Genomic DNA, 23,144 nt, shown 5'->3' with positions numbered 1-23,144 from the left:
TACCTGTGCACCTATTCGTTTCCTCTGGCACTCGCCATCCATCCCAGATGTACCACTTCCACCTTATGATGGTTTGACTTGAAGGGTCTGACAAAACTCAGCTCATGATGGGCAACTCTGGCTACATGGTTACCCGAAGTCCCAGAAGATGCTCAGATTCTACCAACGCCCATTAGCATGCCAGGAGCCATTTTTGGATGATGCCTGGCTCTCTGCTGCATACCATCTGGCCTTGCTACAGACATCCACTTGAGACTACCTTGTGATTTTCCCATTGGAGCTTGTCCTAAACTTCCATGGCTGCTTTGCTTATCACAGATACTCTTGTACCATAGAATCTCCTGGATTGAATGGTCCATGAAACAAAGCTAATTACACCTCAACCTGTACCTGCTACAGGGACTTTATGTGCTGTGGATCCCACTGAAAACTGGCAGCCTTCTATATCATCCAGGATAGGAGTCAGAGCAGTATTCCCAAGTCCCGAATTCCCACAAAGGAGCATAAAGAGGTTGGCGTGCTTCCTTGACGGAGGAACACTGATGAGTGGGTGAGATGGAAAAATCTGTTCTTTACCGTGAAGGAGCAATCTTGGCATTCAAGCAGACCAGTAGCCCTAAAAATTTCACTGATGGAACAGGTTGCTGGATGGTATTAGTGATTATTCGGAGTACAATATAATAGCTCATTGTTTCTCTGGCCTAATGAGTATGACGCCGTAAGTATGGTAGGATAGTAGGGTGTTCCTCGAGATGTTCCCATGGCCTAGGTCTCCTCAGACTATAATGATGGGGGAGTGGAGTCCTACATGAACGCAAACTGCTTCTCACCCAGCAGTCTCAGGGCTCAGTTCCATACATACTCTCATGGCTCCTGCTGGTACATGTTGCTTAGATCCTGCATCCCCTTTGGCACATGGGCCCAGCTGAAATTGTTGACAGAAGACACAAAAACAAGAGAAAAGGAGCCGTGTAGGACTGAGCCAGTTGCTTTGTTCGGTGTTGTGCAGCTGCAGTTTTACTCAAGTTTTGTTGACCTTCGCTTGAGTTATGAAACTATGCATACATATAGCTTTCATTTAAAAAAGCAAAATTCAATGACTAAAAAAGGAAACTAGGACCGTCTGTCTGTCCATCTATAAATACCTACCTAATAGCGTACAGAGAGCTTCGCTGCATGGGCCACTCCATCCAGGAGACGACAGGGTACATAAGTGTGGTGGATACGTGCGTGTCCATGTGTGTGGTATGTTCCAAACTGCAGTTGTAACCTCATATTCGTTATTTTCTATTTGCCTTTGATTCAACCTTCACCTTCAAAAAGCCAGAAGCAAATATCTATTCTGACAGTTTGGGCCCTCTCTGAAATTATGTGATTGTTGATCAAGTAATCTTGCAGGCAGTCTCAAATCTCATCAGAAAATTTCCCCTGTACTTAGTGTTAATAGTTTTACATTCAGTTTATAATATAGGTAGGGATCCTAACACAATTGTGGTAAGAAATTCTTATGAACTTTATATGTTGAAGTATTGTGTCAGCTTAAGTATTGATCTGTATTTATTATTGCTAACGTTTCTTCAGTGATTGTAAAAACTAGTAAATTTATACACTATTATAAACTTCTAAAGAGTTAAAAAAAAAAAAGCTACACAAAATATAAGAAACAACTATCCTCAAGGCAATGAAGGACAATGATCCATCGGAGATAAAAACAAGGCGAGCGGTTTAATGGTTTAATCGCTCCAGCCTATTGCCTGGAGAAAGTTCCCCAGCTGTGGCAGGACATGGCAGGACGAGGGGGAAGCTGGGTGGAGCCCAGCCGACTCCCTGAGGTGGAGATGGTACTGGGAGTCCCAGGAGCCCAGTTAAGAGGTTGGAATGCCAAACGGGAGAGGGCCACGGAGAAGTCCCGAGATCTGCCGACCATCCCCTGAAGCGTCAGCTGAGTAATGATCAGTGCGCACAAGAGGACGCTACCAAAGGCCAAGAAAAATGACGAGTGTCACGGCTTGCCCAGTGTGAAGTGGCCGCACCCCGAGGCTGTTCAGAATGACATATATTGACACGTGTCCAGGGTGGGAGAAAGTGAATTCAAAATGCTATTTATGTGTTTCTCATCATTTCAAATTTCTATGTTTTAATATTTAACATGCATGCATTATACTCCCTAGGTCAAGAGATGCGCATCACTTATTAAAATCATGAAGTTAATGAATAAAGCAACTCATAGTTGAGGGAGTTTAATAAAGTTATCGTCACCGTTTTTTAATCACAACCTCTCCATCAAGTGGTGCCCTAAGTGACAACTAATACTGATGCTCACGGAGGAAGCTTCAGCACTTTTAAACGTTCCCGGACTGAGGTGACCAAGCCTCCATGAGCCTCCTGATCCTTTCAGTCTTTTTTCCTCGGTTCCATTAGGTGCCTCTTTCTGACCAGGCCAATCCAGCAAGTGCTCGGAGAAGACTGTAACGTAAATGGACACACTCAAGGTGGAGAAAAGGCTTAGGGGACCCTTACTTTCTTCCATTCACACATAACTCCAGCTCATTCTTTTTTTTTTTTTTTTTCAAGTTTATTTATCTATTTTGAGAGAGACAGAGAGAGCGGGAGCAGGGGAGGGGCAGAGAGAGAGGGAGAGTCCCAGCAGGCTCTGTGCGGTCAGTGCACAGTAACCCAACTCGGGGTTTGAACCCATGAAAGTGGGAGACCGTGACCTGATCCGAAATCAAGACAGCTGGCTACTTAACTGACTGAGCCACCAGGGCGCCCCTCCGGCTCATTCTTTAAGTCTCAAGTGAAGCGTCCCTGCTCCCACCTTCCCAGCCACACTCTCCGCTTCCCCTAACCCACACCCCCAAACGTGGACGGCTGCCTCCACTGTGTGTGCCCGTGAACACCCGTCTGTTTCTGTCTCAGCACTCAGCGCCCAGTATTAACATTGTTTCCCCCTTTTTTTTTTTTTTTTTTAAGATTTTGAGTACTTGCCCCACCTCACATGGGGCTTGAACTTACAACCCAGAGATCAAGAGTCACATGCCCCCCAGGACTCAGCTTTACTCACCTCTGTGTCTCTGGCCCTCAGCACGGTGCCTGACAGCGAGAGTACACGGTACGTCCCAATTAATCAGTGAATGGCTTTTCAAAACAAGGACCCTCTACTTTAACTAAAGCAAATGTACAGCAATTCCTCACACCCAAAGTAGGAACCGGGCAGTTCACCTTACACGAAGACTGAAGTACTCACTACGTGCCAGTCACGGTGTTGACGGTTCAGGTCCGTTAACTCGCTTAACCCTAACAAGTATGCTTCGGGCTACGTACACTTGTTAACCCGTATGTACAGACGAGGACACTAAATCTTGAGAGACTGCCTCACGTCACAGAGAAAGAAGGGAGGCCAGAAAGTGTATGAGTGGAACCTCAATTCCATGAAGGCAGAATCCATGTCAATCTTCTTTGACCACTGAACACTCAAGGCCTGATGTGTACGTAACAGGTCGAACGAGACCAGTCAGGTGTATCTGATGTCAGCGGCCCATCCGTAGCTCAGGTCAGAAAGGTAACTCCTCAGCCCCTAGCCACGTGGCTCCCTGACCCCCCTTCCTCCCTGTTTCTCCCCTGCCTTCCTTCCTCCCCACGCGGCCTCCAGTCCCAGCGTGGCATTTTTAGCCGGAGGCACAAAAGCCGCAGGCACGCGTGTCAGAAACCAATATGGGGAAGAGGAGAGGATTCGGGCAAACACAGGCCACTCGGTGGGATGGTAATGGACCAGTCAGGCCCCCTTCTGCGGTGGGATCCCACGACGGCTACCACTTCCTGGGGGCTTACTGGGTACCGGACACTATTCTTTTTCATCCTTACAACGACCTCCATCTTCAACACACCTCTCGCCGCTTCTTCTGTTCCGGACTGCTCTAGTGACGGTGCTCCAAACATCTTCTGAGCCAACTCTCTGCACTATTTTCTTCCGCTAGCATCTGTTTCCAGCCTGACTCACTAACAAAATCTTACCCAGTTTTTAAGAGCCGGGTCAAACACCACCCCTCTGAAGGCTTCCCCATTCTGAAAACTTTTCTTCACCTTTGCACTTCTACATGGTGCTATCACTCTTACGGTACCTACTGTATTCCAGCCCTGAGTTTTTGTGTTATTTCTGCTGCTAGGTTGTGAACTCCTCAGAGACAGGGTCTGTATCGAAAGCATCTGCAGCTCATATAGACAGCAGGCACTTAATTTGCGTGGAAGCATAAACAGCACCAATCCTGTCCTTACTGACGCTGTCCCGAGAAGGACGAGCAGCCCCAGCTCGAGCCCAACAAGCTGAATGCCAGACACAGTCATAATCCTGAGAAAGCACAACTTCCCTGTGCGTCCTTCATCAGGCAAACAAGCCCAGATGGCTTCGAAGTGCACGAAAACACAGCTCCGAAAAGTGATTCTCAACTATTAGTCATTCCAAAGGTAAACGGTGCTTCTCTGCGATCAGTCATTCCAGGGGCACACAACGGTGCTGGCAGACAGTCACAAAACAAAGTGACGCTTGAGAAACCCTGCAGAATATCTCTCACTCCCTAGAGCTCCTCACGTTGGCCCTGATGTCCACCTGAGAAGGAACACGAAAAGGGAATCTGAGGCCTGTTAAAATCTAAGATTTTAATGTGAACTTTAAAAATAGCTAGCTTAGGAGCACCTGGGTGGCTCAGTAGGTTGATTGTCCAACTCCCAGGGTTGTGAGATCGAGCCCCGTGCTGGAGTCCGTGCTGAGCATGCAACCTGCTTAGGATTCTCTCTCTCTCTTCTCTCTCTCTCCCTCGAATAAAATAGCTAGCTTTTTGGGGGCGCCTGGGTGGCGCAGTCGGTTAAGCGTCCGACTTCAGCCAGGTCACGATCTCGCGGTCCGGGAGTTCGAGCCCCGCGTCGGGCTCTGGGCTGATGGCTCAGAGCCTGGAGCCTGTTTCCGATTCTGTGTCTCCCTCTCTCTCTGCCCCTCCCCCGTTCATGCTCTGTCTCTCTCTGTCCCCCCAAAAAATAAATAAACGTTGAAAATAGCTAGCTTTTTGTACAAGCTTAAAGCTGGAAAGCTAGTTTCCCTATAATTTAAAGCAGTCATTCTTAACCTCTTTTCCACAACAACAAACCGGATACATAAGACATCCTCCCCAACACTCATTTAGCAACGCTAAAGCAAGGGAATGAAGTTAATACACTACAGTAATTCTTATCCTTTTCCTTCCCTAATTCAGTCTTAATAACAAAGCTGCACCGTTTGATTGCTTTGATTTGGACTCTATTGCTTAGTCTCATCAATTTTATATCTCAAATCCATCCACTTCCCACTGCCACCACCCTAGTCCAGGCCACCACCATCTCCTGCCTGGACAACCACAGAAATCTCATCACCGGTCTCCCTGCTTCCATCCTGGCCCCACTCTGACTGATTTTCCATATTGTAGCCGGAGTGATTTTGGAAACAGCACTGTGTCTTTCATTCTAAAATAACCAAGGCTTATTAGATAACAACTGCTTATTAGATAACAGCCATATGAGACCATTCAAAGAAATCCTCATTTTGCAAGTGAGGAAATTCAAGGCCAAAAGAATACTGGAATCACCCACCCAAGGTAAGACAGAACTGAAGTCAGAAGTCAGAAACGCCCCGGCCTCATTTTAATGAGCCATACTGCTTCTCCCAGACACGTAGTTCATTCTCAACGTGTTAACAGAAGACAAATGCAATGACTCGGATTGGTCTAGAGCCTGCATTCAGGGCCACAAAATATTAAAATAGGTTGCCAGGAGAAAAGAGGGGTGAGAACCCAGCCTAAACTTACGTATTAAGGTTCACTCACATGTAGATCCTTGGGTCTCAGGATCCACCTTCTCTAGCCAACTAGAGGGCAGGGGCGGCATTCCAGATCCAAGACTATGTGGTCCACATGGGGAGCGTAGGATTTCACTGGTTGGATGTGCAGGATTTGTGTCTTCCATGGTTTCCCGTGCACCTGCCGAAGAAGGGTGGCAATACGAGTTTCTGCAGATTCTGCCCATCTCTGCCACTCTGGTTTGGTGGCTGCTGGCAGTGTTTTTCTCCCAGAATCCCCGGTAGCTCCATTTGTCCCTTGGTTGGTGATAATTTGCTGAGGATAAGGCCAATGCTCCTTCTCCATTTCACTGCTTCCAAGAGGCTGGAGATTCTTCCCTGGGAAAGATTCCACATTTTGGTGGATATGCAAAATGCCCCCAGCATCCTGTTTTAGCACCTGGCAGGCAATGGGCCAGCCTTCTTCAGAGCTGGGAATCAGCCCCAGGTTCACCCTGTCTGCAATGTTTGAGAGCTTCAGTTTTCTGTTATCCCCAAAGTGTATCTGGCACCGATCTGCCACTCCATTGATCTCAAGATTAGTTCTCAGGGCAGCTACAGCATGGGGGTTCCACTCACAGGCGTGGACGAAGGCAGCACCAGCATGGACCAGGAAGGGCAACGTAAAATAGCCAATCCCTGCGTAGAGATCCACCAGCACCTCTCTGGCACAGGGCAGCGATGCCACTCGAAGCTTCTCGGTGATGTTTCCGAAGGAGAACATGCACTGGGTCACGTCAAACTTATATCGGATCCCATTATCGACATGCTCTACCCAGCCATGGTCGCCCAGCAGCAGAGTCACGGCTGGTGTTCGAGTGCCGTCTGGTGATACCCGCCCTCGTTTGGCCACACGACGGACGCCAAGGGCCGACGCAACAGTCTCCCAGAGTTCTGGTTCCAGATTTTTCCACTGCTTGGCTTGGAAACAGTCTTCACTCAGCAACAAGAGGTTACCATGTCGTTGCCAAGATCGGGGCAAATCAGCCTCCAACTCAGCTGACCACGTCACTCCCCGGCCCTCTACCCAGCGACTCACTTCAAGACACAGCCTTTGGGCAGGTGAACAACTCTGAGCCTTCTTGGAGGGAACAGGATCCAGGAGCTGGGTTACTATACAGGTGCTGCCTGGGGCCACACAATTCCTCAGCTCCCGCAGGTGCTGTTCACGGAGAGCCTCGCCCAGCACGGGTAGCGCCACGGTGCCATCCGGCATCTTTGCCACACGGTGCTGTCTATCCAAGAGTTTCTGCTTCTCGAGATATTCCCTGTATCGCTGGGTAAACCGAGGCTCAGTCACAACTGCGACAACAGCCGCGTTCTTCCCACCTTCCCTTTCCATGCTGCTGGTGCCCCATTCTCTCCGAGTCCCTCCGCGAGACTCACTCAGACTCCACTCACCAGGACCGGGCTCTCCACCGCAGCAGCAACAGGAAGAGCTGCGCGCACACCGCCCGCCGGAGCCGGAAGTGACGTCAAAATGGCAGGCCGGAACAAAAGGTTGGTGCGCTTGCGGACAAATGCGTCGCCGTTGCCGTGGAGACGTTTCTGCCGCCATCTTTGTTGTGGTTGACCATGCCTTGCTTCGGTTTAACGGGAGATTAGTTAAAACAAGGAATTTTCTGGGCTCGAAAACTTAAAATTAGTCGATATCCGCTAGAACCCTCGTGCACTCTCTTCAGTTATGCTCACGAATCCAAAGAGAGAAGTGCACTTGGAATGATGGGCTGGATTTGGAGAAAGGCATGGTTGCCATAGTCTCATGCTGCTCTCAGGTTAGTGTCAGTGGCCACGGTATTTGCTGAGAGTGAGGAGTCAACTATAGCTTCCTCATTCCTTTTCCTTAAGATAGTCGTCACCAACTCATTGTCCTACAGTATAAAAAAAAAAAGTGTTTGGAAGTCAGAAGTATCTGAGTAAATCATATCACCTCTCAGAACCAGAAGCTTCACCTATGAACTGGGATTTATGTTAACTTTCTCAGATGATTGCTATGATTATAGATATATATAAAACGCTTTGAACAGTGGCTAGTAAAGAGTAGATACTCAAAAGAGATATATGGAATAAGTTGAACTGGTTAGATAGTAGATTAATAGCCCCTTGAAATGCTTTGATATAGCTAATGAGGACGAAGAGTAATTCCCCTACACCTAAATTCAAATGGTGAAAAATAAGAGTTGTAAAGAAGCCCTATTCATTCTACTTACCTCCGACCATTCTATACCAGGATGTTGGGACCCAGAGAGGTTAACATTCACTAAGACTTCCAATTCAGGTCTCTCTGTATGGGAGGCACCAGGCTATGACTAAAACAGTTTCTTGTTTCTTGACACACCTATTCAGTATCGATCAGAGTTGTTGTTGTCAGTTTTGTCTTTATGTTTAAAATTCAGATTCCATGGAGAAAAAAAATTAAGTGGGACAGAGTAGAAGACCCTTTTGGTGCCCCATATATCCTTGGGACTCTCCATTCCTGTATATGTCAATCCGATGGTTTCTAACTAAAAGCACTTAGGTGTCTGTCTAATGCCTTTCTCTGCTCACCAGAATTGGCTTAGCCTATGTCCAGGGCATGCCAGAAATGCTGGAAAATTACTGCTATATCCCCAGTATTTTATATAGTTCCTGGTTACAGTCATTTCTTGGCAAATACTATAGTAATTAAGAGAATGATTGATCACCAAGAGACTTGAACATGTTTGTACCCATTCAAGCAGTAATCCATTCCATAAATGTAGAATGATTAGAAATTCAAACAAAGAATTATAAACTAAGACTCCTTACTGTTTTACTTAAATGTACAGATGAAAGGTTAAATGGATTATGATTACATCCTTTAGATGGAAATATTAAACAATGGTCATGATTATAAGAAATATTAATGACATGGGAAGTTACTCCTTTTGCAGTGTTAAATTGAAAAATATACAATTATGCCTTAGATGATATTATTTATGTATTTTAAAAAGTGTATTAGGGCAGGCTCTAAAATATGAACGGTGATTCCCTAAATGTGATATAATTATAAGTGATTCCATTTTCTTTTGTACATTTTTCTCCAGTTACAAATTGTATATGATGAACAAATGTTATCTTTATATCTTACAAAAGTCTTTAGAAGATCCCCGACGCAGCAAAAACATTGTTTTCTGGGTTCCATACAAATGGAAACTCCCTTTCATTTTATTTGTAGTGGGAGGTGATAAAAGTCATATCTTGCAAAGTGTTTTTTCCTCTAGGTTTTCCTTCTGTTCCAAAGTCAGTCTAACACCTTGCAACAATAATTAAGATAATGTAGTGCAGACTTTGACCCAGATATATCCTACTTTTAATCTGAAGTAAACAAAATATCGGGGGGGGGGGTAGATTTGAAAACTAAATATTTGAGAGTTAGAAATGGTCCTTTAAAAAAGTTTTACAAATGAGCCCCACTTGTGCATGGCCACCTTGATCCACCTTCCCTCAAGCACGTGACCTCACTTTCCTCACCACTTCTACCATGTGAACTCATTAAAATGACAACAAAGCAAAAGCAACCAGCAATGACGATAGTAAACAAGCTTGTAGACAACCCGTGAGTTCAAATGCAGAAGAGGATAACTACTTAGTAAAGGAGAAGTAGGTCACGGAAGTTAACTGGGCAGAAAAGGAGAGAGAGAGAGGAGGCAAACTTTATCACAAACTGCTTTTCCTGAAGTGGCCAGAATTATTTATTTCCATGTGAATTAAAAATATCCATTAGAGTTGTTGTCCGAGAGACCCCAGCTGGAGATGAGTTTGTTACCCCCTCTTATTGATGAGATGCCAACACGTGGAAGACCAAGGGACCATCCACCAGCTTCTTATAAGAGAGGCTGCATTCGGTTGTTTAAGGGCTGTCAGTTTTCATGTAGGAAGGAGGTTCCAAATGGTGTTGGGCTGGCCGTATACACAAGAGCTTTCCTCCATGGCTTGATAGACCCTGGAGTCTAGAAATAAAGAGGAATAATTTTTTTCACGTTCTTATTTTTCTCTTCCTTCTGTTCTCCACTTCGCCGGCTGCACCTGGAATGCCTTTCCCTTCCCCTAGGTGCCTCTTCATTTGTTCATTCATTTTAGCATCACTTCTGCAATTTTTGAACAACTGTTTGCTAACCTCCCTCCACGGATCTCTATTCTGAGTTATACGTACACTCCCAAATACCTCTGATGCCATTAGGTAGGTGCTATTGGAGTTGCAGTTCAAGTGTTTTGTGAGCATGGAGGAGAGATCAAGCCATCCCTCTCTTTCATTTTGAAGAACACGTTCTACTGCTTTTCCCCCTACCTCACTGAATGCTTCTTCCCATGGGTACACCTGTCTACCTCCTCTCATCGGCCCCCCTGCCACCATATTTGATGTTTCCCAGACACTTCACATTCAATACTTCCAAAATTGAACTTAGCCTGTGTTCTCCCCACTCCTCTTTAGCTCATGAAATGCCCCTGCCAGTCTCTCTAGTTGCTCATGTCACAAACCTGAGACTTTTCTTTTACGTATGCCTCCCCTTGCCCTCAGCACTCACAACAAAGCCACCTCCATTTTGAATGGACTTTACCTGCCACACAGTTCCCCCAAAGAATCCCCTTCTCTCGGTGTCAGTGACAGTGCCCTAGACCTTGTCTCACAGCTTCCTGAGTGGACTGCACACCTTTGTTTATTTCACTGGTAACATACTATTATTTTTACTCCCTTTATTTTATGTCAGGGTATTTGAAATAAAGCCCCAAGATGGTAAGGAATTTTTTCATAAGCTTTGCTTTATTCTATAAAGAGTTACACGGTCACATTACAAAGTACATTATGCCATAATTGAATGTTCCATTAGGGGAATGGGATTTGAATAATTTATATTATGATACCCAGAGCTTGAGACTTTGTAATGTTTAAAATTGTAAAAATTCAAAAATAGCAAGTTTTTTTTTCTTTGAGAGAGAGAGAGAGAGAGAGAGAGAGGAAGCACAAGCTGGGGAGAGGAGCAGATAAAGAGAGAGAATCTTAAGCAGGCTTCACACCTTGCATGGAGCTCAACACAGGGCTCAGTCCCATGACCCTGGGATCATGATCTGAGCTGGAATCAAGAGTTGGATGCTCTCGAGTCACCCAGGTGCCCCCCAAATAGCAAATTTTAGCAACATTTTTATTTTATTTTATTTTTAAAAATTTTTAAATTTTATTATTTTTCAGAGAGAGAGAGAGTGCACGAGCAGGGTAGGTGCAGAGAAGGGGGGTTGGGGACACAGAATCTGAAACAGGCTCCAGGCTCTGAGCTGTCAGCACAAAGCCCAATGTGTGGCTCAAACTCACAAACCGTGAGATCATGACCTGAGCCAAAGTCGGATGCTTAACTGACTGAGCCACCCAGATGCCCCAACAATATTTTTAAATATAAAAAGTTCTCACTTTAACTCGTTAATAATTGCATTCCATTGTGGCCAGAGAACATACTATATATACTTTCAAGCCTGCCTTTTAGATTTATCGAGGTTTTATTTTGTGACATAGTATATGGTCTATCCTGGAGAATGTTCCACATGCACTTGAGAAGAATGTGTGTTCCACTGTTGGTGGTTGAGTGTTCTCTAGTTGTCTGTTAGCCTGTATCTTTTCAGCTTATGATCAGGTCATTATTATATTATAATCATTATAATTAACAACCATAGTCTTAATTCAAAAAACTAGAATGCCTAAGGGCACCTGGGTGGCTCAGTTGGTTAAGCATCCTATTCTTGATTTTGGCTCAGGTCATGATCGCATGGTTTGTGAGATCAAGCCCCATGTCAGGCTCTGCACTGACAGCCTGGAGCCTTCTTGGGATTCTCTCTCTGCCTCTAACCCACTTGCACTCTCTCTCTCTCTTTCAAAAGAAATAAACATTAAAAAAAAACCCACTAGAATGCTTAATACCAAGTAATAATTCAAACACATGGTCCTCTCTTATTCCTCTGTACTCAACACACTCCCTCCCTTTGCTGAGCTCACTTTCATGATGGGTCTCACTGCCCAGAAAATTCCCTTCCTAAGGCCAGTCAGAACATCCTCAGGAAAGCCTTCTCTAACCTCCTATCCATCTCCCCAATAAGGAAAATCCCTACCAATAATTCTCATAGCACCATGTTCTTCTCTTAGAGCCCTTTCCAGTCATATTTTTCACGTTGATTTGATTAATGGCTATCTTTCCACAGTGTGTAAGTTTCAAGGGGGGGGGGGGAAGGAGCTAGGTTTCCCCCCATTATTGTATTTCCTTATTGTATTTATGAGGACCCGCCACATACAGTACATTCTCATAAAATATGTGTAGAATGAACATGTGAGCTTGTGAGTGCATGGATGAATGAACGAATGATGGAAGGAAAGAAGGATCTGCGGAAAAACAGTCTGTGGCCCAGGTGAGCGTTTTAGTTCCAAGTTGTTGCCACTAGATGGCAGCAACAACCAGCACCACAGTAGTTGCAACTCTGAGCAAAGTTCTTGGGTTTTTCACGGTTTGGACACCCTCAGGGGCCTACCCTTCTCCAACGGGCCTTTCTTCATTCAGCTCTATTGACCTTACGACGTGGCCAGTCCAGATACATGGATGTGTTTGGCAGCAATTAACAAAACCTCCAAGGAACAGCAGCTCAACAGTGGGTGAGGAGATACGTATTTTTTTCATATAAAAGGAAGTCCAAGGCTTGTGTAGCCTTCAGGGAACTCGGCAGTAAACCAGCCTCCTCCTCAGCCTTAGCGTGACCCTTTTATCCTTGAGGTGTCAATATGGCCACTACGCTTTTAGGCTCTGTGTGCAAACCAAGGCAGAAAGAATAGGGCAGAGCAAAGAGAGGCATCTGCCCCATGGACTTCCACTACCCCTCTGGGACAGAAAGGGGTCCCAAGGCCACCCCTGATGGCTGGGGAGGCTGGGAAGTGGACTGGCTTTACTTTTTGATTGGGCGGTTGACGGAGGACAAATAAGGGAGAGTGAGCAAACATCAGCCATGAAGCAACATTCCTCTACACAGTAAGCGGGGGTGGCAAAAACCCTGGAAACAACAAAGGGGCTCTGGACAGGGGTTGGGATAAAAGACGGCAAGTAGACATAAGAGCAAAGCCCAACATCTATGTGTTATGCCCAGAATTCGTGATCCCCAAAGACCACTAGGGAGCCGAGTCCGATGCAAAAGCAAAGAGCCTTTATTCGAGCTAGCTCGAGCTCAATCCCCTACCTGCACCGACGCAGCGGTGAGATACCAGGGAAAGAGAGCGAGTTTCAAAAGGACAAAGGTTTTATTGGGGCCTGGGGGCAGTTGGTGAGGTAATGGCTATGGCCTCAGCCGATTGGCTGGGGAGGGGTCCTGGGGAAGGGTCCGGCAGGTGAGGGAGGGTTTACTCGAGGGGAGGAGGTGTGGTCAAGGTGAAGGACACAGAACAAGATGGAGTCAAGGGGAGGAGGTGTGGTCAAGGTGAAGGACACAGAACAAGATGGAGTCAAGGGGAGGAGGTGTGGTCAAGGTGAAGGACACAGAACAAGATGGAGTCGGCTGGCGTAGGCCCGCCCTTTCACTATGAAGAAGTTTTAATAACATAGTTCAGCTCAGAAAGGGCTGAGCTGACTCTTGTTGCCTTCATCTTCACTCTGCAAACCCTGAAAATTCGAATTTAACTAGGAACATCTTTTACAGGAAGTCCTTCCAGACTTCTCTTGCCTTTTCCTCCCACCTGGGATTTTTTAATTTTTAAAGGACAATGTTTAAACAAACAAAAAAAAAGATTTAAAAGTATTTTTTAAAGTAGGGTCCATGCCGAACATGGGGCTCGAACTCAGGACCCCAAGATCAAGAGTCACATGTACCACTAACTAAGCCAGCCAGTCACCCCAGATTTAAAGGTATTTTTAATAGTGACACTGAGAAAAATAATAAGTAACATTTACAAAGCACTTATTGGGTGCCAGGCACTAATTTCAATGTTGTATAGTAACGAACTTTTCCAAGAGCTGGTTTTTTATCATTCATGTTCTTTAAAAGAGGCCATTAAAGTTGTCACACAGCTAGGAAGTGGTGCAGCCAGGCTTCGTACCCAGGTCAGCTGACTCCTGAGTCTACATTTTTAACCATTACCCCGCACTGCTATCAAGCAAGCACAATTTGACAACACCAGTGTTCAGAGGTCTCTAAAATGATGCAACGTGAGTATGTGAGATGGTCTAGTGGGTCAGGAGGGGAAATACTAAATTTTTCTCCTTTCATTTTTTTTTTAATTTTTTTTTCAACGTTTATTTATTTTTTGGGACAGAGAGAGACAGAGCATGAACGGGGGAGGGGCAGAGAGAGGGGGAGACACAGAATCGGAAACAGGCTCCAGGCTCTGAGCCATCAACCCAGAGCCTGACACGGGGCTCGAACTCATGGACCACGAGATCGTGACCTGGCTGAAGTTGGACGCTTAACCGACTGCGCCACCCAGGCGCCCCCTCTCCTTTCATTTTTTTTGCGTCTCCTATGTTTAATTTCTGTATCTGCCTACACGTAATAAAGTACATACTATGTTAGCACTTTAGCTCTTTTCCAAGATTTCGAAGTAAAACACACAGCTACTAGAGCTTAGAGAAGTGCAGGTTAAAAGCCTGGGGCTTTTTTCAGAGGCTCAGTCTGAGTGTATTTGTATTACAAGGTATCAAAGACTATACTTTCAGGGATCATTTCTATGGTTCAGATTACAAGGTATCTCCACCAGAGGGTGCTTCGTGGGCAAAGAGACTGGTGACATTTCCAAAGGGAGGGCTTGGGGATTTCATCACTTCCTTTGTCTGGCTGTAGTGAGGCCTCTGTGCACACACTCTCCATCTTCCTTCTGCCTACTGGATACTTTTCACTCACCTGGTTGGTCCATTTGCCTTTAGGCTTTAGGAAATCACTACAGGAGTTGACCTATCACAGCCCAGAGAAAAGGTAGAAGGGCATTGCTATCCGTCCTCTCCACTTAAACCCCCCTTATTCTTTTTTTCTTTATTATTATAAATTTTTATTTATTTATTTTGAGAATGAGAGAGAGGGAGACAGAGGTGGGGCAGAGAGAGACAGAGAGAATCCCAAGCAGGTTCCACATTGTCAGTTCAGAGCCGGACGCAGGACTCGAACTCGTGAACGGTAAGTTCATGACCTGAGCTGAAACCAAGAATCAGGCGCTGAGTCACCCAGGCGCCCCGCCCCTCCTTATTCTTAAACTCTGCTTGGGCATCACTGCCTCCTACCTTCCCCCACCATTCTGCCTCCCTGTCCCTACCGCTCCCTCTAATCTGAAGGAACTCCTGCCTCCGTTAGTGTGCCATTAAACTGTTCATTTCTCATGTGGTGCATGACGCAGGGTACAGAGACCCACTTTACCAACAGCGACGCTTTCAGGAGCAGGGAACCACTCTCTCTGGCTCGGCACGGTGCCTAGGCAAGGGGGCGCACGGTAAATAACTGTTAGTACGGAAGTGACTTTCCAGAGTCAGCTTGTTCTGCGTTCAGATGACTAAACGTGTAACCATCGCACCCCGCTGGATTAAGGAGTGGTGGCTCCATCTACACAAGAATTAACCTTTGGACAGCATTAGCCTTTGAGTCCCTTTCCTGTTCTGAGAAGCAGATTTACTGTGATGGTAAGAAAGCTTAAGCTTCAGGCCCTATCAGGTGCATTGGCTCTTTCCAATGGACGAAGCCTTTGACAGTGATTTCACAGGGTCGGGTGTTTTTGTGGAATTTGCAAAAGTAAGAGGACCTAACCACAAACGGTTAAGATCACTGTGTCGCTCCACGGCACCTTCCCCTCCCGTAAGGCGTGGATGCCGGCATTTTGGGGACTCAGTAGGTGAAGTTAAGCTGGAATACGCTTCGTTTGGTGTAGTGGGATACATTTGTGTGATTGCAGTCTCTTCTGTGTGCAGTTCAGTTCTTGCCAGCGTTCAGGTTTAGGAATAGCTGCTGGAGATACTTCTATGGCTAGCCACTGCTTCGCCCAGCATCCTGACACGTAAGTACAGGACCAGGTGTCCCGTGGTGATGTGAGCATGTTCTCTGATGGCGGGCACTGGAAGGCTATGAGTCACAGAGGAGAAACCAAGTTTCAAAAGTAAGGTGTCAGCAGCTAGTGTGCAGGAAGTTTCTTCTAAGCTTCAGGCATATATATATATATATATATATATATTTTTTTTTTTTTTGAGAGAGAGAGGGAGACAGAGAGAGAGTACCTGTGAGTGGGGGAGAGGCAGAAGGAGAGGAAGAGAGAGAATCGCAAGCAGGCTCTATGCCCACTGTAGAAGCCAACATGGGGCTCACTCTCACGACCATGAGATCACGACCGGAGTGAAAATCAAGAGTTGGATGCTTACCCGACTCAGCCACCCACATGCATCCCTGGCATGTACAATTTTAATGGAGGATTCCGTTTTCAACAATGCCTGGTTAGTATTCTGTTAGGAATATGCTAGATAACATAGCATTTTCATTATAAACATGCCATACCTTAGAAAAGAACTTGGGAATAGGGTATATATTTTTTAAGCACGCTCTACACCCAACATGGGCCTTAAACTCATGACCCCAAGATCAAGACTCATATGCTGTACCGACTGAGCCAGCCAGGCTCCCCGAGAGTAGGATATTTGGTGAAACATCACATTCAACCCAAGTTCAACCAAGACACGTGCTCGCAATTTAAAAACACAGCGCTCATTAAACTGCGTGAACGGGATATCAAAACAAGAGTCTTGCTACAGGCCTGTGTTCTAGCCTCCACGTCTTAGTTATTATGCATTCATCATCCAACCTCAGGAGTATCCAACGTCTCTTGTTTAGATCTCCTTTTGGCAGAATAGAGCAAGAGCATGAACATCCCCCAAGAAGAAACCTCCTGTAGGATAAGAACACAGAACCCAGAGTGAGAAGGAAAAGAAAAAGAAGCCAGACCGGCCGGCCGATGTGGGCAGCCCAGTCAGTACCCGCAGCATGCAGGCGAGCCCTTACCTGATGCTGAGGTCTCACTTTGGCCCCCCTGTGAGTTTCCGAAAGAATCTCCTGTCACTCAAGTCGTTCATCTTAAAAATGACAAATGGCTGGGGCGCCTGGGCGGCTCTGTCGGTTGAGCGTCCGACTTCGGCTCAGGTCATGATCTCACGGTTCATGGGTTCGAGCCCCGCATGGGGCTCTGTGCTGACAGCTCAGGGCCTGGAGTCTGCTTCGAATTCTGTGTCTCCCTCTCTCTCTGCTCCTCCCCTGCTCATGCTCTGTCTCTCTCTCCTTCAAAAAAAAAAAAAAAATTAAAAAAATTAAAAAAAAAAATGACAAATGGCTAATTTCTCTGACAATACGATTTGATTTTTTGATCAAAAGATTTTAAAACCAAGTGGTTGCTGGCTGAGGATTTTCCAAAAACCTAAATAAGAAAAGAAAAAGCCAGAGTCACACTCCCTTATGCCACCTACATCAATGCAGTTTAAGCCAGAAAAATTATAAGATTTTCATATAAAGTTACATGAAAACACACTTTTCACATAAAAACATTTAAAAGATACCAACACGACTTTGTTTCTTCCGCGTAAACCCAAGGGAGACAGTAATTTGCTACTTGCTCTTAATGTCCCAAAGATGAAAAGAATTAAAATCCTGTTTTTTCACTATTCTCTATATTAATAAAATGTATACTTTTTAAATTAAAAAATGAGATGGCAACACACACATTTGAATTTACCAGAATTCTTATGTTTGTAGGCCACAAACTAGTGGCAATAATAAAAACAGCAAGAATGTCTGTGAAGTTGCATATTTTATACATTCCAACCACCGATAATAGAAACAACTGTCAGAGCGCCTGGGTGGCTCAGTGGGTTAAGCGTCAGACTCTTGGTTTCGGCTCAGATCACGATCTCATGGTTTGTGAGATCGAGCCCCGAATTGGTCTCTGCACTGACAGCATGGAGTCCACCTGGGATTCTCTCTCTTCCTCTCTCTCTCTGCCCCTCCCTTACTCATGCCTCACGTGCGTTCTCTCTCTCTCTCTCTCTCAAAATAAATAAACCTTTTTTTTTTTAAGTTAGCAATATGGGATTTCTTTTCTTTTTCTAAATAACTAATTGAAATATTTGCTTTTTAATTTTTTTAATTTAATTAATTAATTTTTAATTAATTAATTTTTAATTTTATTTAAAAAATTTTAATAAAAATTTTATTAAAAAGTGGGGGGAGGGACAGAAGGAGAAAGAATCTTTTTTTTAAAGTTTACTTATTTATTTTGAGAGACAGAGAAGGGGGAGGGGCCGAGAAGGAAGGAGAGAGAGAATCCCATCCACGCTGTCAGCACAGAGCCCGACGCAGGGCTCAATCCCATGACCCTGGGATCAGACCTGAGTCAAAATCAAGAGTCTGACGTTCAACTGACTGGGGCACCCAGGTGCCTCTAAATATTTCCTTTGTTCCTATTTTTATACTTGTAATTTTGTGTTCTTTTTTTTTCATTGTTTGAGGTATAACTGACATATAACATTGTATTAGTTTCAGGAGTACAATACAATGATTCAATACTTGTATATAGTATGGAATGATCACCACTAAGTGATCTAAGTCTAGGTAACATCCATCATCATACATAGTTACAAGTTGTTTTTTCTTGTGATGAGAACTTTTAAGATCTACTCTCAGGAGCTTTCAAATTTGCGGCACAGCAATATTACCTGTAGTCACCATGCTGTACATTACATCTGTATGACCTATTTATTTTATAGCTGGTAGTTTATGCTTTTTGATCCTTTAAAGACGGTCACAAGTTTCTTTTTTTTTTTAATTTTTTAATGTCTATTCATTTTTGAGAGACAGAGAGAGACAGAGCACGAGCAGGGGAGGGGTAGAGAGGAGGGAGACACAGAATCTGAAGCAGGCTCCAGGCTCTGAGCTGTCAGCATAGAGCCCAACATGGGGCTAGAAATTATGGACCATGAGATCATGACCTGAGTTGAAGTCAGACGCTTAACCAACTGAGTCACCCCGGCGTCCCAAGACAGCCACGAATTTCTAAGCTCCAGGCCCCACAAAACCTGGATCTGCTGCTGGCTGTTCTGCCAATGCTCTGGGTTTGCTTGGAGAAAAGCCTGAGCTTACATTGTTCTCCTTCTCAGCTCTGGGCCCCTGTAGCATGTTTTGGGGTATGTTCAGGGTGCAGGCTGCCAACAGAGTTCACTCCTCTTGGCCGTGAGAGGCTCCGGACATTTAGCCACTACATTTGGGACAGGCAGTGTCCAATAATTATTATCTATAATTCGACTTCATTTTAAGGTTCTCTTCCTCCCAGCTGATAGGAAATTAAACTCATTCCTGGGGTTCTCCCCACGGAGGGTTGGGCCACGGTCTTGGAGACCCTCCCAACACCTCGAATTCTGACATGATTTCAAGGTTATGCTGATGCTCAAGTATGGGGAAATGGGAGGTCTGGGTTGGCTGTGACTACCCTTGTGTGCATCTGCGAGGCTTCTGGGGGTCCCCACCACACTTGAGTGGGTCAGGGACTTTTTCAGGAGGGTTTCTGCATTCCCACGTGCCCAGACAAAACCCAGAGGCTGTTCTAGGCTGTAAGCCTGCTTCCCTCTTTGCTTCCCAGCAAAGTGGTTTCACTCTACAGCCCTACTCAGGGGAAAGAGTCTTGAGGGAGAGGAAGAGAGTCATAAGCTCCCTACCAAGAAAACCACAGGCTGCAGAAAATGGCTGCAGTGTCTGGTAACTGCACGTGGAGAACATTCAGGTGTTTGGAGCCAGCCTGGGTAAACAGTAGGAAACGTGCCAACAGTGGCCCAGGACAGCCCACAGAAGCACTCTAGGTGGTGCCTCTACACTTTAAATGGAAATCCTCTCCATCTCCACTACTTCTGTTAAAGGCAGGAGAGACAAGGGGACTAGCCCAGTACCTGCAGAGCAGGAAAAACTCTACTGGCTTTGTTTTACTACCAAATGAGTGTTAAACATGATTCTTCTTATTACCTAATCACACTCGCCTCTTTCTTCAGCAGGAAATGCATTGAGAAAATCTTAAATCCACACACATATGGTCAACGAATTTTCAAGGAAAGCACCAAAACTACTCAATGGGGAAAGGATAGTCTCTTCACCAAATGGTGTTGGGAAGACTGGATGGCCACAGGAAAGGAATGAAATGGATGCTTATCTTACACCACACACACACATCAACTCAGAATGGATTAAAGACTCAAGTGTAAGACCTGAAACTTTAACACTCCTAGAAGGAAACAGAGGAAAAAGCTCCTTGACATTGGTCTTGGTAATGATTTTTTGGATCTGACACCAAAAGCACAGGCAACAAAAGCAAAAACAACAACCAAAAAACAAAAACAAAAACCTAACGTGCTTCTGGACAGCAAAGGAAGCAAAGTGAGAAGGCAGCCTATGGAATGGAAGAAAACATTTGCAAACTGTATATCCAACAAGGGATTAATCTCCAAAATATATAAGGAACACTTAATAGCAAAACCAAAACCAAATAATCTGGTTTAAAAATGGGCAAAGGATCCAAAGAGACATTTTTCCAAAGAAGACCTACAAATGGCCAACAGCTCTGTGATAGATGCTCAACATCACTTATCATCAGGGAGATGCAAATCAGGTATCACCTCACATCTGGTAAGATGTCTATTATCATAAAGAAAAGAGGTAACAAGTGTTGGGGAGGGTGTGGAGAAAAGGGAACCCTCGTGCACTGTTGGTGGGAATGTAAATAGGTGCAGCCATTATGGAAAACAGGATGGGGGTTCCTCAAAAATTAAAAATAGAACTGGGGCGCCTGGGTGGCTCAGTCGGTTGAGCATCCGGCTTCAGCTCAGGTCATGATCTCACATTTTGTGGGTGTGAGCCCTGTATTGGATTGGGCTCTGTGCTGACAGCTCAGAGCCTGGAGCCTGCTTCAGATTCTGTGCCTCCCTCTCTCTCTGCCCCTCCCTTGCTTGTGCTTGCTGTCTCTCTCTCTCTCTCTCTCTCAAAAAATAAACGTTAAAAAAATTAAAAATAGAACTACAATATGATCCAGCCCTCCCCACTTCTGGGTATTTATCCTAGGGAAATGAATTCACTATCTAGAAGAGATTATCTGTTTTCCATGTTCATTGTAGCATTATTCACAATAGGCAAGATATAGAAGCAATCTAAGTGTCCATCGACAACTGAATGGCAAAGAAAAGATATATTTATATAATGTAGATATCATATAAATATATCATCTGTAATATACCTACTATATTATATATTTTTGTATTATATATGATATTATGTAAATATATATATTGGAATATTATTCTGCCGTAAAAAAGAAAGAAAATCTTGTCATTGGCAACAACATGGATGAACCTGGAGGGCATTATGCTAAGTGAAATAAGCCAGATAAAGCCATATACTGTATGACCTCACAGGTGGAATCTAAGCAAACAAGCAGGTTGAACTCACAGAAACACAGAATGGAATGGTGGCTGACAGGGGCTAGGGGTTGGGGGAAGTGGGAGATGTTGGTCAAAGGGTACAAGCTTTCAGTTATAGAAGATGAACAAGTTCTGAGCATCTGATGTAAGGCCTGGTGACTAGAGTTAATAATACTGTTTTATACATTTGAAAATAGCTAAGGGAGCAGATCTTAAGCATTCCCACCCAAGGGAAAAAAAAAAGGTAACCGTGATGTGATGGATGTGTTAACTAACTTGATTATGGTACATATGTATATGTGTATAATATATATGTATATCAAATCATCACATTCTACACTTTAAATATATTACATTTTGGTCAACTTTTAATACCCCAATAAAGCAGGTGGGGGGGGGTACTTAAACCCTCATGCTTCTGTGATAGTTTGAACAATTAATGAAACCATGAACATTCAGCAAGAAGCCACTAAATGTGAATTTAATTGAAACCCTCAAAAGGCTTCTCTCAGATCTTATCTACTTATCACATGCAAGGTAATACACTGTTCCTAACCCTTGATAAACAACACGCAAACTGCTGAGCCCAAGGGCATTCTAACCACCTAGCCATCCCCAGGGAACAGGGACTGTACAGGAAATTCCAACCAACTAGCTCCCAGCCATTTACATACACACAGAGTTGGCAGGAAACTTAGCAGTTCCTGGATTTCTCCTTATCTTCCTTATGAAAATTTGGGCATTTTCCTATTCTTGTTGTTGTTGTTGTTGTTTGTTCTTGTTTTTTGGGTTTTTTTGCTCCCTTCACATTCCAGGATGCTTCAACCATAATTGATATTGGTTATATGACCACATCCAAATGTCTTTTAGTTCTCCAGATTATACTTTGGCAAATACAATTAAGTTACAAATCCTAGGAACTGTTAAAGACGTTATCATCAAAAAATACTCTTGAGGCGTTCTGAAGAATGTCCCAGAAACAAATGTAGTGGTTTGAATAGTGTCTTCCCCCTCAAATTCACATCCACCTGGAATCTCAGAAGGTAACCTTATTTGGAAATAGGGTCTTAGCAGATGTAATGAGTTAAGGTGAGGTCACAGTGGACGAGGGTGGGCGCTCAATCCAATGACTGATGTCTTTCTAAGGAGAGAAAAAGACACACGAGATGAACACAGAAGGGAGAAGTTCTTGTGACGATGGAGTCAAAGAGTGGAGGGAAGGGGCTATAAGCCAAGGAACCCCAAGGATTGCTGGAGCTGTCAGAAGCGAGGAGAAGAGGAAGGATTCTTCCTTAGAGCCTTCAAAGGGAACATGGCCCTGCTGACACCTTGATTTCAGACTTATAGCCTCCAGAACTATGACAGAGTAAATCTCTGTTGTTTTAAGCCACCAAGTTTGTGACAATTTGCTCTGACATCCCATTGTATAGGAAACAAATATATACAATCTTCTGTAAAATAAAAACTATCTTCAACATTGCTCATTCATTCATTTATGCATTTATTCAACCGTTATTTTTTTTTATTTTTTTTCAACGTTTTTTATTTATTTTTGGGACAGAGAGAGACAGAGCATGAACGGGGGAGGGGCAGAGAGAGAGGGAGACACAGAATCGGAAACAGACTCCAGGCTCTGAGCCATCAGCCCAGAGCCCGATGCGGGGCTCGAACTCACGGACTGCGAGATCGTGACCTGGCTGAAGTCGGACGCTTAACCGACTCCGCCACCCAGGCGCCCCTCAACCGTTATATGTGGATTACAGATGAGTTTCTGACCTCAATGTCCTTATCAGACACACACTAGGGTCAAGGGCTGGCTTCATGGA

General features: G+C 44.7%; 1 protein-coding gene and 1 long non-coding RNA gene across 14 annotated transcripts in view; one reads left to right on the top strand and one right to left on the bottom strand.

Annotated features, from left to right (window-relative positions):
• RNF139 (ring finger protein 139) overlaps positions 1–7,564 on the bottom strand; it is a 28,060-nt gene extending 20,496 nt beyond the window's left edge. For 3 of the 13 annotated variants that reach the window (XM_006943377.4, XM_023248591.2, XM_019823109.3), the window contains exon 1: positions 5,853–7,421. In XM_006943377.4, coding sequence (XP_006943439.1) covers positions 5,886–7,421 — 1,536 coding nt within the window. In that variant the 3' untranslated portion in view covers positions 5,853–5,885. Of the gene's footprint in view, positions 1–2,224; positions 2,467–3,620; positions 4,607–5,834 lie in introns of those variants that run through there. The other 10 variants (XM_045050008.1, XM_045050009.1, XM_045050006.1 and 7 more) reach the window with 10 other exon arrangements.
• LOC109496204 lies at positions 7,504–22,802 on the top strand. The gene is made up of 2 exons (XR_002152122.2): positions 7,504–7,638; positions 22,465–22,802. It is a non-coding gene; the product is annotated as an uncharacterized LOC109496204 (long non-coding RNA).
• The last annotated feature ends 342 nt before the right edge of the window (positions 22,803–23,144 follow it).

The sequence above is a fragment of the Felis catus genome, chromosome F2 (assembly GCF_018350175.1).
Source record: "Felis catus isolate Fca126 chromosome F2, F.catus_Fca126_mat1.0, whole genome shotgun sequence".
Taxonomy (NCBI): Eukaryota; Metazoa; Chordata; class Mammalia; order Carnivora; family Felidae; genus Felis; species Felis catus.
The sequence above is the reverse complement of the archived record's forward strand: the minus strand, read 5'-3'. Positions and strand labels throughout refer to the sequence as shown.